The sequence below is a fragment of the Bos taurus genome, chromosome 25, assembly GCF_002263795.3.
Source record: "Bos taurus isolate L1 Dominette 01449 registration number 42190680 breed Hereford chromosome 25, ARS-UCD2.0, whole genome shotgun sequence".
Lineage (NCBI taxonomy): Eukaryota > Metazoa > Chordata > Mammalia > Artiodactyla > Bovidae > Bos > Bos taurus.
The window spans coordinates 14,077,222-14,091,123 of NC_037352.1; the positions used below are offsets into that span (position 1 = coordinate 14,077,222).

General features: G+C 45.0%; 2 protein-coding genes and 1 non-coding gene across 10 annotated transcripts in view; 2 read left to right on the forward strand and 1 right to left on the reverse strand.

Moving 5' to 3' along the window:
- Positions 1-6,419, reverse strand: part of MARF1 (meiosis regulator and mRNA stability factor 1) — a 39,493-nt gene extending 33,074 nt beyond the window's left edge. For 3 of the 4 annotated variants that reach the window (XM_024984720.2, XM_010819289.4, XM_005224716.5), the window contains exons 1-2: positions 6,292-6,419; positions 1,740-1,941 (exon numbers count right to left, since the gene is read on the reverse strand). In XM_024984720.2, coding sequence (XP_024840488.1) covers positions 1,740-1,883 — 144 coding nt within the window. In that variant the 5' untranslated portion in view covers positions 1,884-1,941; positions 6,292-6,419. 4 annotated transcript variants of the gene reach the window in all.
- A 154-nt stretch (positions 6,420-6,573) lies between these two features.
- MIR484 (microRNA mir-484) lies at positions 6,574-6,636 on the forward strand. The gene has a single exon (NR_030925.1). It is a non-coding gene; the product is annotated as a microRNA mir-484 (primary transcript).
- Positions 6,637-7,323: 687 nt separating this feature from the next.
- Positions 7,324-13,902, forward strand: part of NDE1 (nudE neurodevelopment protein 1) — a 59,674-nt gene continuing 53,095 nt past the window's right edge. For 4 of the 5 annotated variants that reach the window (XM_005224718.5, XM_005224720.5, XM_005224722.5 and 1 more), the window contains exon 1: positions 11,386-11,432. The gene's annotated coding sequence lies outside the window, so the exon portion shown is untranslated. Of the gene's footprint in view, positions 7,796-11,385; positions 11,433-13,902 lie in introns of those variants that run through there. The other variant, XM_005224719.5, reaches the window with a different exon arrangement.

Sequence of the window (13,902 nt, forward strand, 5' to 3'; positions counted from 1 at the left end):
AATAGTTCTTGCAGTCAGATCATAGGTGGTTTTATTAAAGCCCTCCAGGAGAGAAGATATCAAACACTATGGATGAGATCGGCCATCTGCCCAAGTGGCCCATCCATGAACAGATCTTTAACATGTTACTAATGACATTTAGCAAACCATGGGACATCATGACCTAAAGCCATAACACCAACAACTATTTTGTAGCCAGTAGAAAGAATTCAAGTAATAAGGAAACCGCCTGGGAAACAGACATGAGAAATAGTTTATCATATGTCTCCAACATAGACACTTGAGGCTGGTCCATTTATTAAGATCATAGCATAGCCCTGGTGTCAGAGACCTGGATTTGAATGTGATACTAAATAGTTTTATGACCTCGGGTAAGTGACTTAACCTAATCTCTCCATGCTTCAATCCTGTCATCCTTCAACTGCGAAGAGAATGTACCTACTACATTTGTGAGAAGGATAAAATGAAACAGTGCACCTCAAGCGCTCAGCAGAGTACCTGGCCACTGAAAGGTGGTGCAGCGGGGTGGGGTAGGGGAGTGTCCAACCAATCAACAGCTTTTATTGGCTGAGTGCAGACACAATTAAGATGAACAGGACGCCCTGATACAGTGACTGAGACACACTCATCCCTTAGAGCATAGAAGGGTCCATCTGGCTGCTAAGATTTCACTCCTTCTGCTGATTTTACACTCACCTGGGAGGGTATATTCATATGAGAGAAATTTGGACTTTCAGTTAAGATTTTTCCTAAAAGGGAGGTAATAGCGATGGTCTGACCAGTCAGAAAGTAGTGTGTTCTACCCTTGTGGTAATTACAATTCAGGCTGGAAATGAACTCATTGGCATTCTGATGGCTTTAGAGCTGGCTCTCGTGGGCAGGGTTACTGTGAGTCGGTCTTCCTGAATGTATTCAATTCGGGGTGCCACTGACAAAATCGAGACTCTGCATCTGGAAAGGTGACAGTGCACTTCTGTGTCGAGTGACTCCTTTAGGCCCCAGATCTGCCACCCTGGACCCCTGCCTGAAGCTGCCAGCTCTCAGTGCAGACTGTCCCTGAACTAAAATACTTCTGAAATAACTTCAGTTACTGATGCCATGCAACAAAGGCAGCTATGTAATGAAAATGTGGAGATGACAGGGAATTGATTTTTTTTTAAAGTCTGTTATCAATACTCATATAAAATCATAGTAAAGTCTCACTTAATTCCCAAGTACAAGAGAAAAAAAACAGATGATAACATGATATAGCAAATGAAGTCAGATAAAGTCAACATCATTATGAAAAGGCAAAAAAGGAAGTCCCAGATATATTTAAACATTCAAGAGAAATCCTGAACAGAAGAAGATCATCAATGAGGTCATACAATCTTGCTGTGATTTTAAGACACAAAATTCAGAAGGCTACAGTAAAATAAAATCGATTTCATACTTTCCTCCCATTTTATCCTAAAATGTGGATTTTTGTCTTTGGAATGTGACTTTAATGAGAAACAAATCTCTCCCAAATTTCAACATCACACCTTTAAAGCATCTAATGTTACTCATTACTACAGGATTTAAAAAACTTTACCCTCATTGAGTCAGGAATTATAATAATGTGCTACATGAAGTAATACAAGCAGGACACAAGGGAAAACTCAGCACAGACTCCAGGGCGAGAGACTGCCCCAGACCAAACGGATCGCTCATCTATTTGCACAAGGAATTTGCTATGTCCTTAGTCTGCACATAGTTACCGTTTGGGGACTAAGTGGCAACGTTTGCTGAGGACGAGAAAAGCAGTTAGAGAATCTCCAAAGCCATGGCTTAGCATCGTTATCTTGTTGAAGCCATCCAACTCTTCTACTGCAGGGGTTCTCAGTTCCGCTTCCTTCCATCATACAGCCATGCGGAGCGGTTCAACATTCTTTCATCTTTCTTTTCTTTCATTCTTCCACCCTGTTAAGAATGAGGTTTCAACGTTATTCACTTGTGTAAGTACAGATTTTATTACTGAAATATACGACTACAACTATATTTACAGTGCACTGTTTTTGTTTAGTCACTAAGCTGTGTCCAACTTTCGCGAACCCACAGACTGTAGCCTACTGGGCTTCTCTGTTCCTGGGATTTCCTAGGTACGAATACTGGAGTGGGTTGCCTTTTCCTTCTCCAGGGGATCCTTCTGACCCAGGAGTTGAACCTGTGTCTCCTGCATTGCAGGTGGATTCTTTACTTCTGAGCCACAAGGGAAGCACATTTATGGTGCACAGGTCATTTCAAACAGGGCTGATGCAACCAAATCTGGGTGCTTTAACACGGACCAAAGACCGAGTCTTCCAAAGGTGTACCAGTCACTCAGCAGTGCTGCACTCTCCTGATGGAGATACAAGATTTAGCCACTCATATCCATGATTAGCGAGGTGGGAAAGTAAAAATTAGCATAATTGTCTTCCAAGTTTAAAAAAAAATTATGGTGCAATGGCTCCCAGTCAGATCTTAAGGAACAAAAGTAGAACGGCTATCAAAGGATACTGTAAAAGTGAAAAGTGTCAGTCCCTCAGTCCAGCTGGCTCTTTGCAACCCCATGAACTGTAACCTGCCAGACTCCTCAGTCCATTTTTCCAGGCAAGAATACCAGAGTGGGTTGCCATATCCTCTAGGGGATCATCCCGACACAGGGATCAAATCCGGGTCTCCTACATTGGCAGGCAGATGCTTTACCGTCTGAGCCACCAGGAAACCTGGCATCAAAGCATATTAAGCTTACTAAAACTGGTAAACTTGGTTGACTATTTATACTTGAATTCTAACTATATCAATTTGACTTAAAAAAAATTTATCATCTTCCATTCCTTATGTCTCATAACTCTTCAAACAAAAGTGAACTCTGGATGAGCCCTCTTTCCGGCCATGCTTGAGAGAGGTCACCGCATCTTGGACACCTGCATACTCCCTCCTCTTCACTGAGCTGGAGCCAAGGTCCTCCAGCACTGAGTAGACTTTTTCTATATAGTATTTCTTAATTCTTCTTGACTATCCCTCCCTAAGGACACTACTTGGGACAGTAAAAAAGTTAACAGGAGAGAACATGTAATTTGAGTAAAAGAACCACTACATGTCCTCATTCTCAATTATGTAAGATTGTGAAACTGATTTCAGAGCAACTTATCTCACTGTGTCTTTGATACTGAGTATGGAAGGTCCAAATTAACTGACCTCTGTGGACTCTGAATTTGATTCGGCTACAGAACAAATCGAACCAACCTCTCAGTTTGCTTATTATGAAAGTAGAATCTGCTATGCCACCAAAAATCTAACAGACACATCTCAAGTCCCAGATGTGCTGTATCTACTCCAGAGCAACACTCTACAAGTCTTGAAACAGTACAATAAAAGCAGATGCAATCAATAGCAGCCATTGGGCGTGGAGGCAGCCTGCCAGTGATAAGGACGACTGAACCTCATTTCTAAGCCCTCGTCACCAAACCCCAACCACCACCTCCTCTTACTGACAATGGCCATTTTGAGGTCATTAATTTATCTTTCAGAAATTCCTGGGCATATAGAAAAGAATTTCCTTTAGCTCTTTCTCTGGTAAGATTTTCTTATAAAGAGATTTAAACATCCACATAGTAGGGTGAGGGGAGAGAAGTCACTTCTATAGTCACTGTAAGCACTATGTCCATATAAGTGCTATGTCTAAGCTATAGGAAAACCAATCACATAAAACGGGGGGAGGCAAACTATGGCCTAAAATTATAGCCCAAACCAGCCCACTGCTTGTATTTAAATGGAATGCGAACTAAGAATATAGTTCACATTTTTTTAATCCTTGGGGAAAAATCAAGAGAATAATTATATTTTGTGACAAAGTTATATGAAATTCAGATTTCAGCGTCTATGAATAGTTTTGAGACACAGCCATGTTTATTTAAGTTCTATGGCTGTGTTTGCACTACAACTGTGGAGTTGATTCTCTGCTATAGAGACTACACAGCCCACAGAGCCAAAAATATTTACAATTTGGCCCTTATGTAGAAACTACAGAACTTCTTCAGTTTTATTTTCTTCCTCTGTCAAATCTGCCATAATTTCTCCCTGTCCACCTCACAGTATTACTGTGGAAAAAAGAAAACCAGATAAAGGACCCACCATCTATTTGTCTTCATTACCATATGGCCTGTGCCAAGCACAGGCTTCTACATAGTATATACTAAGTAAATATTTATTGAATGAGGGAATGAATAAAGCAGATATTCATCTACAAAACCCAGAGCTAATCTGGAGACAGAGATGAAGTTACTGCAGCAATGGTAATAAACTAAGGTACTTGTCCTTTCTATCAAATACAGACACCTCACACCCCCTAACAATCTCCTCTCTAGAGCCTAAGAATTTGGGATATTCATGATACACACAACTTCGACATGCTCTCTCAAGTTTATTCAAGGCGAATTCTAACTAACGCGAAGCTAACTAATGCATTTTTCTTTAAGATCATTTATTTCCTCATTCACCAAACATTTACTTAGTAGCTGCTATGTAGTAGGCTTGTGCTTGGCACAAGGGATACAATGATGGAAACACCAGAAAATGCAATCCATTTATGTCATCTTTTTTCCCACAGTAAATGTGTGTGAAAGCCAAGGGAGAAATCGGCCACGTTTTTAATGAGGAGGAAAAAGAGGCTTGCTTTCCTGGTGGCTCAGCAGTAAAGAATCTGCATGCCAACGTAGGAGACACTGGTTTGATACCTGGGTCAGAAGATGCCCTGAAGAAGCAAACGGCAACCCACTGCTGTGTTCTTGCCTGGGAAATACCATGGAGAGAGAAGCCTGGCTGTAGTCCATGGGGTCACAAAAGAGTCAGACACAACTTACTGTCTGAACAACAAACAGAAGCTTAATGAAGTTTTGGAATTTGCCCAAAATCACACAATTATTAATAGAAAACGGACAGAACCAGGCTTATCCACTTCTTCCCACACAACCAAGGTACCTTTGGTATCATCCAATGCAAGCAAAAGAAAGTAAAATATATTAGTACAAATGTGCACCCAGAAATTTTCCTAAATGCTCCTGGGAATGATAAGTAATTTGGTCATAGCAACTTGGTGGTCATAGCAACTTGGTGGTCAGAGCAACTTCTGTTTCGTCATTTGAGTGAGCGTCTCACTCCTGCCATTATCTCTCAGTCTTCAAGGAATTCAGATAGTGCTTAAGAGCAGACTGTGACATCAGGCTGTCCTCATATTACTCCCCAATTCTGTTGCTTCCCATCTGTGCAGATCTGGACAACGTACAACAAGTTCTCTGAACCTCAGCTCCCAGGTGTAAAATAGGCCTGATAACAGCAGCACCTTCATAGGATTAAACCACACCAACGAAGTAGAAAACTTAGCAATGGCCTTCTCTCCACACCTAGTCTAGTCCTCAACACCCGGTATTACCCATCCCATCCCTGAGTTTTTCTGTTGCTTTTCACAGCTCTTCTTTCTAAAATTATCTTATTTGCTTGCTTTTATTATGTCTCCCTCACTTAAATATAAACTCCAGGGTAGTATTTACTTATGGATCATGGGTGGGTTTTTTTTTTATTCATTATTGTATCTCCTGCACCTAGGTCATGGTCTGACACACATCAGTAATTCTTGAATGAAGAGTTTAATAAGCGTCTAGGACGACAATTTAGGCTTCAACTTCTCTGTATGAAAAACAGAATATTTATACTCAGAGATGTTGGAAAGTGCAAACGATGTAACTGGAAAGCTCTAGGTAGTATCAGAAAGGTGCCACGGAAATTAAAAAGTGTGTCACAGTGCCACAATTTGTGCAGTGACTCAACCCTAAGACAACTCAGTGCTCTAGGTCAAGCCAAAGGCTGCACTCTAGGGAGTGTTGATAGACCGAGGAGGGTGCAAAACGTTAGAGGTGGTTGCAAAAACACTAGCCCTTCTCTTCCTGTCTTAAATTTCCAACAGTACACACTCCTCTAGAAAGGCTCCTCTCCACACCTGGAAGGGCCCTCAAGGGAGAAATGAGACAAACTGTAGTCAGGGAGCCAAACACCCCCAAAGGGCAGCAGCAACGCTGCAATGACAGTCGTGAACTGAGCAGAAAGGGAGGCAACTCGAGCCTCTGTTGGGGGCCTGACGGGTGGGTCCCATGGCTTCTCAACAGTCTAGCCAACCTCCCCCACCCCCGCTGGCAATAGGCAGAAGGAAGGGACACACTCCCGCGTTCCAGCCTGGTGCCCAGAAAATGAAGCGCGTCGGGAACAAGTTCCCAGCCTTGCCAGCAAACTCACCTCTGCCGCCGGCCCCACCTCCGCTCACATTCCGGCCCCGCCGCCTTCCCCCCGCCCCCCCAGGCCCTTTGTTTTGATTCCCGACTCCGCAGCTCCCGCCGCCGCCGCCAAGCGCACCCTCCACTTCCGCTTCCGCACCGCGCCTCCCCTGTCGCAAAACCGACGCCCTTCTCTCCTCATGGCTCCGCCCCTTCCTCCGCCCCTCCCCCGCCGCCGCGTCCTCCCCGCGCGGGGCGTGCTGGGAACCCCGGGGGGGGCGGGGCCTCGCGGCCCTGCAGCCTCGTCAGGCTCAGTCCCCTCCCGATAAACCTCTAAATAGGGACCTTCCCGGGGGGCTACCTCGGCTTTTTTGGCGAAAACCCCCAGTTTATGGAGGCCTTGATCCTGGCTTATGGTTGTGGCGTGGAACGGAACCTCAAAGAGGGGAATTAGGGTGCTAGTGAGGCGGAACCCCGGGAAAAAACCTGCCAACCGGGATTTGATACCATTCAGCCCTTTAGGTCTTTTGAGGGAAGGCGGTTTAAGAGGGATTTCGAAGAAAAACCCGATCGTTTGGCATTTTTTTCTCTTACTCGCTCTTGTCACGTGATGGTCCTATTAAAAAAAAGAAAAACTAAACTAAATGACGCCTGTTTGTTATAGCATCCTTCATCTAGTGCAACCTAGTGGCGAGCGGAAAAAAATAAAAATAACTGCCAACTGGGCTTCCCGCGAGGTCCTTCGGGCCGGCAGGGCTCCTCGGGAAATTGTGATCCGGCTGGCAAAAATAAAGCCTGTTCGAAGACTAGGCTGGATTGTGTCACCAACAATTAAGAGGTCCTCGTGACTTATGTAAAAAAAAAAAAAAAAAAAAAGATTTTTTTAAAGTCCTGGTCCAAAGCTCGTTACAAATGAATACTTTTCCAGGGACCGGTTGGGCGAGCAAAAGGAGATTTATAATTGCAAAATCCTTGTGAAGCCAGGAACAGCTTATGTTTTAGTGGCTAGATTTGCCATGTTTGGGGTTTTTTTTTGGGGGGGGCGGTGTTTTGGGTTTTTTTGGCTGCACATTCTTCACTTTTATTTGAAATTATAAATTTTTTTACGTAGGCAAAACAGACATTTCTTAAACTGTCAGCTGTTCACTATTTCCTGTTGCAAATTAGAAAAACAAAGCACATATTTAGATTTAGACATAGTTTAGGATGCAGTAGTCGAATGCAGTGTAAAAGTTTATTTCTGAAGTTTGCTAAGAAACAGGTTAACCTTGCAAAGGGATCAGTAGGTAAAAATGGCCAAAAGAGAACTTTTTTCTCTCTTTAGTATGTAATGTGAGGCAACCTCATTAGGCAATCCACATTAAGTGGGGGAGATTTCAGGGGAAGCTAATACATCCTTGTAGGCTTTTTTTTGTAGACAGGCATTGTGGAGGGCAAGATCAAACACGTAGCTGAAGAACCCTTTGTACCGGTAGTCCATCTTCCAGAAGGCCGATGACAAGTTCACACATCAGCTGCCTGCTCAGGTATTTATTACCGCTGAGTAATTCTTCATTGTGTCTGTGTGTGGGGCACATTCTCCAAGTGGGAATTAGGACAGATGAAAAACAACCCTGTTTCTAGCGTTTTTTTCCGAGTACCAAAAATTCACTTCTCAAAGAGGTATTTTTTTCCCTCCTTTTCATTCTTTCTAGTGTCTCCGAATACAGATAATATTAACTAAAAATATAAAAGGAAGCAAAATAATTGTGAAATTTTTAATTGCTAAAAAAAAAAAAAGGTTTAGCTGTAAAATAAAGAGTAGACACATGTCTGACATTGCCAGAGCTGTGCCTGGTGTAACAGGTAAATAAAATAAATAAATAAATAAATAAAATAAATGTAATGTGAGGCAATAAAAACAAACCAATCATACTAAATGGAAGGCTAATGAAAAGGTTGAATTACAAATAGTTTTTAAAGATATGCTTCTTTATTATTTCCTATAGAAAATTAGCCTAAACTACACTCGCCCTTAGAAAAACAATTATGCATCAACATGTAATTTGATGCTTGTGAAAGGGTGTGTTTTTTTTTTAACATTTTTCTTAAGATATGTTTTCTAGAGCATAGCCTCTGTGAATCTATTTCTTTGCTGGGCAAATTCTTAAGAGTACCTCTCAGTTACCTGCCCTGTCCATATTATAATCTTTATGAAACCAAGACTAAGATTTGTTTTTGTGCAATTCAAATGGCTGTTACATTCAATCCAGCTCCTAAATTAATCTAGCTGCCACAAAAGGCGTTTCTTCTCCAGCTACTTCCGTGTTATGGTTAGTGTTTTGAAATGATAAATTATGGTGGAAGGATTTAAGCAAGAGAAACCCAGCTTTCTGCTCATTAATATCTGAACGCTCCAAGGAAAACAAATTGAACAAAGAGAACAAAGTTTTTAAGTACACCAAAATTTCCCTTTCATTTTTTTCAAGGTTTTACCCAATAACAAACCCGTTTACCTAAACATATTCCTGAGAGAAGTTTAATGATAATCATTTCAATGTCTTCTTCCTTTTATTTTTAATGGAAAAATGAAGAAAATTGAGAACCCAGTAGTTTAAATGATAGTGTCGTTTAGTCAGTACTGATCAGCTCATCAATGTGTGTTTCAGTTTATGTAAACTGGTGGGGCAGCGTTGCAGCTGATTATTCTCTCCCAGAATCCTCACAGAATGGTGAGGTTCTGGCAAGGCCAGGGCAAAAGTGACAAGAGGATGCAAATCATTTATTAGCATCTGCGGCCAGGATGGATATTTCCTAAAAGACATTCTGATACCTTCCTTAACCCTATTGATGTAGGTGATAGATCCCTTTTGTGTCTCTGAGCTTCCTTTCAGGAACTAGCAAGGAGTCAAAGAAGAATTAGGGCTTTTCTGGTGCCTCAGAGGTAAAAGAATCTGCCTGCAATGCAGGAGACCCTAAGACACAGGTTCCATCGGAAAAGGCCACCTACTCCAGTATTCTTGCCTGGAGAATCCCATGGACAGAGGAGCCTGGTGGGCTACAGCCCATAGGGTCGCTAAGGAGGTGGAAGTGACTGAGTGATTAAACAACAACAAAGAGGAATTCAAGGCCATTCTTAACCATGGCGGGGACACAGGAGGGATTCCATGTCTGGTTGGAGGCCTCAAAGTAGCTAAGATCTCTCTGCCTCCAGTATCATGACAAAGAACACTGATTAGGAGTCAAACATACCCAGCTTTACAGCCTGATTTGTTTACTAATTGTGAGACCTTGGGCAATGCATTTAAACTTCCTACACTTTTGCTTTCTCATCTTTAAAATGAAGACAATAAAAGTTCTTTCCTGTGGTTCTCATCATCTGGATCTCAGCTCCATTGTAACCTGGTATAGTGGCTTTCCCTGACATTCTATCTGAAGGGACCTCTCCCAGCCCCTTTCTATTACATGACTTTGCTTTATTCATAGCACTAATTAGCATCTGAAATTATTTCACATTTTCTGTTTGCTGATTTAGTGTCTTTCTTAATACTATAAGCCCTTTCAAGACAGGTGTCTTGTCTGACATTTATTGTGCTATAAGTGAGTGCTCAGTAAAAATTTATAAACCTACTTGGTGAACAAGTAGGACTGCTGTGAAAGCCACATCAAGAAATTAGTATTATGCCTGACACAGACAGTGGTGGTTTAGTCACAAAGTGGTGTCTGTCGCTTGCCACCCATGGACTGTAGCCCATCAGGCTTCTCTGCCCATTGGGTTTCCCAGGCAAGAGTACTGGAACAGGTTGCTATTTCCTTCTCCAAGGGATCTTCCCCACCCAGGAATCGAACCTGGGTCTCCTGCATTGCAGACACATTCTTTACTGAGCTACCAGGGACCAGTAAAAAAAAAAATCATGATCACTACCTACATTTTTTGTTGTTCGGTTGCTCAGTTGTGTCCGACTCTTTGCCACCCCGTGAACTGCAGAATGCCAGACTTCCCTGTCCTTCACTATCTCCCAGAGTTTGCTCAACCTCATGTCCATTAAGTCGATAGTGCTCTCCAACCATCTCATCCTCTGTTGCCCCCTTCTACTCCTGCATAGATTGTACTTAACTATGTGCTGAGGCCACTGTCCTAAACCTTTTACAAATGCCAAGTCAATTCATTTCATCTCTGCATAATCCTAGAGGTAAATCCTATCACAAATCCCATTTTATAGATGAGGAAAGTAAATCACAGAGAGTTAACTTGCCCTAACCAAATCAGTCAATCCTAAAGGAAATCAGTCCTGAATATTCACTGGAAGGACTGATGCTGAAGCTGAAGCTTCAATACTTTGGCCACCTGATGTGAAGAACTGACTCATTGGAAAAGACCCTTATGCTGGAAAAGACTGAAGGCAGGGGGAGAAGGGGACGACAGAGGATGAGATGGTTGGATGGCATCACCGACTAAACGGACTTGAGTTTGAGTAAACTCTGCGAGTTGGTGATGGACAGGAAGCCTGGCGTGCTGCAGTCCATGGGATCGCAAAGAATCCATCATGACTGAGCGACTGAACTGACTGAACTTGCTCAAGATCATACAGCTACTAAGGGGCAGAGCTAGGATTCAAGGCCAGGCCCCAAAACAAATTTCTATAAAGGAGCTTTGCTGCCTTTGCAGAAGATAATGATGTCGAAATTTTTATATTGGTTGTCAAGTTCTGGGAAGGACCTGGGACACTGCTTACTCTAAGGAGACGTAGATCTTTGTTCTTCTATCTGCTTCGGAGGAAATCCAAGAACAGGAAAACGCAATCGGGGTCAAGGGCAGGGAGTCATATTTTCTTGAAGTGGCCCGCAAGTCCAAGCCCGTTCCCCGCGGTGTCTAGGGAGCAGCCCGCAGCCTCCAAGCCCAGCCAGAACCCTGGCAGCAGCAGGAGCCTCCCAGAACCCCTCCCGCCAGCCCGCCTAGGGCCGCCGCGTGGCCGCGCCGCGCCCGGGACCTGGGAAAAAAGTTTCCAAAAGGCGCTGCTCGGCGCTGATTGGCCGCGGGGGACGCGGTCCCGGGGAGCGGCAGCCAATGGACGACGCCGGCCGCGGGCGCGGGGGCGGGGGCGGCGGCCAGAGGCCCGGGGCTGCACCGCCCCCCGCCGCAGCCGCCCGAGCCGCCGCCGCTGGTCCGCAGAGCCCGAGCCGGTAAGTGCGGAGCTGCGGCCCCCGGGGCAGGGGTTGCTCGGAGGCTGCCATCGCCGTCGTCCTCATCATCGCCACGGCCGCGGGGAAACTCTTCTGCCCGCCCGACGCCCGCCGCGCTCTCGGAACCCCCGGCCGCGGCGGTGCAGGGAACTTGGCGCGCCCTTCACTTGGGCGTCGCTTCCCGGGCGCTGGGCTCGAAAAATCGCCCTTCTCCGGAGCCTCCCTTCCTAACTTAGCGCCTTCCCACCCTTGTGTCCTGCGTGCCCGGCTCCTCACCCTTTCGCCAACTTTCTTTCTCTTTCTGCGCTCGCCTCTCTCCGACCCCGCTGCCCTCCCCTCCCTGCTTGACTTCCTTGGCTCTTCTGCCCTGCTTGTCCCGGGTCCCCGGAGCCCGGTTGCTCTGCCCTGTTCCCTTCCATCCCCCGCCACCCCGACATCCTTCCTAGAGTCCTCTGGTCTCCCTTCTCGCTCAGTTTCTGCCCCGCAGCCCTCGCCCTTTCCTCCTGCTGCCCCCACCTCCCTCTCCGTCCTCGTAGCCCCCCGCCGTACCCATGCTCGCCCACGTCCCCACCCCACTGCCACCCTCGGCGGAGGCCTCTTTCCAAAAACCTCCCCTCTACTTGGCACTCCCCTCCCTTTGGGAACGTGTTTGGAACGGTCTTGTTCCCTCCGCCTTTCTCAGATCTCTGCTGCAGGACGGTTCAGATTTCCCCTGACAGCACTTTGGGGAAGGGTTGGATAAAGGATGAAAACGCTTCTTCTAGAGCTTGAATGCGGTGACTGGGCTTACCTGCCTCTCTGAGGTCATAGGAAACCCCTCTGGACACTGCTTTTTTGGGGGACCCTAAGATTATCTTCTCCAGTCCTCTCAAGTTCACTGTCTCCTGAGGGCTTGACCTTCCCTTATTTCTTGGTCCAGGTTTTGTACCTGGTGTGACCCTCTCTACTTGTAGGTCCCTTTAAATTCCTTTCTAAAGAAATGGCCTATGCAGCCTGTGCTGTACAGAAATTTCAGATTTTCTCTGTGAGTTTTGTTGATGTATTCTAGGAAAGGATGGCATTGTAGGATGTGTGTGTGAGTGTGTGTGTGTGTGTGAGCGAGTCGCTTGTGTATGCTGCGTGCTAAGTCTCTTTGGTTGTGTCCACATCTTTGCGACCTGATGAACTATAGCCTACCAGGCTCCTCCATCCATGGTATTCTCCAGGCAAGAATACTGGAGTGGGTTGCCATTTCCTTCTCCAGGGGATTTTCCCAACCCAGGATCCACCCCAACCGGGTCTCCCACATTGCAGGCAGATTTTTTACCATCTGAGCCACCAGGGAAGCATAGGATGTGGGTAGGGTGCTTTGAACTTGGCTCAGACAGTAATGTGTCTGTCTGCAATGCGGGAGACCTGGGTTCGATCCCTGGGTCGTAGTCCTGGGACTCTCAGAGCCACCTGTTATCTAATCTCTGACCCGTCCTGACCCCGACCCCCCCCCCCCCCCCCCGGCCTCCACCATGCGTATTTCGCCACTTTTGAAACTTAAATTTTTCCTCTTGGTGTGTCTTTTGTGTCAGATTAGATGCAAATGATCCATGCTCCTAAAGTGTCAGAGGCCTCTGGTTGGTGTGTTCTATCCCATTTTGGATAATAGTTTCTTAACTTGCCTTATTCTGTTAGGATGTTATTTTTGTTTCCGGAGTGTGTTCTTTTGCTTTAGAACGTGTGAGGCCAGAGAGATTGCACTCCCTTTGCTCACAAGATAATTCCCAACAGGACCGTGCTGGTAGACAGAAAGTTTGTGTCTGCAGTTGGTACAATGTTTGCAGCTAGTCCTGATGTAGGTGCTCTGGGTCTGCCGCGCTCAGCAGCACCTAGTACTTAGTGGGTGTTGGGAAATCTTTGGAAAAGAATGGAGGAGAATGCACCACTGTAGGAAAAGCTCCCTCCCTGGCATCTTGGTTCAGTAGCGTAAAATTCTCCCTGGACAGTAGCTTTCTGGATTTTTTGTTGTTGTTCACATTTAAGCTACTTAAGATTTCAAAAGCAATATATGCTTATTGTAAAAAACATTTATTGTAGCAGGTGTCAGGAACAAGTTCTCATCTTATCGGCTGCCTTACTCCCATTCTGGTACCTCCTTCCAGACCCTCTTCTGTTTATGTACACAGCGGAAGCTACATTTGCAAACAAAAATGGCACTTTTTTTCTTTCTTTTTTTACACTTTAAACTTTTTATTTTGTATTGGGGTACAGCCAAGTAACAGCATTGTGGTAGTCTTAGGTACACAGCGAAGGGACTCAGCCATACATATACATGTGTCCATTCTCCCCAAAGCCCCCTCTTATCCAGGCTGCCACATAGCATTGAGCAGAGTTCCATGTGCTACACACTAGAAAAATGGCACTTTCTTAACATGAACTTTCTTCCGTATCATTACTCTTAATTCTTAGCTGCACAGTTTTCCGATCAGTCTTCAGTTAA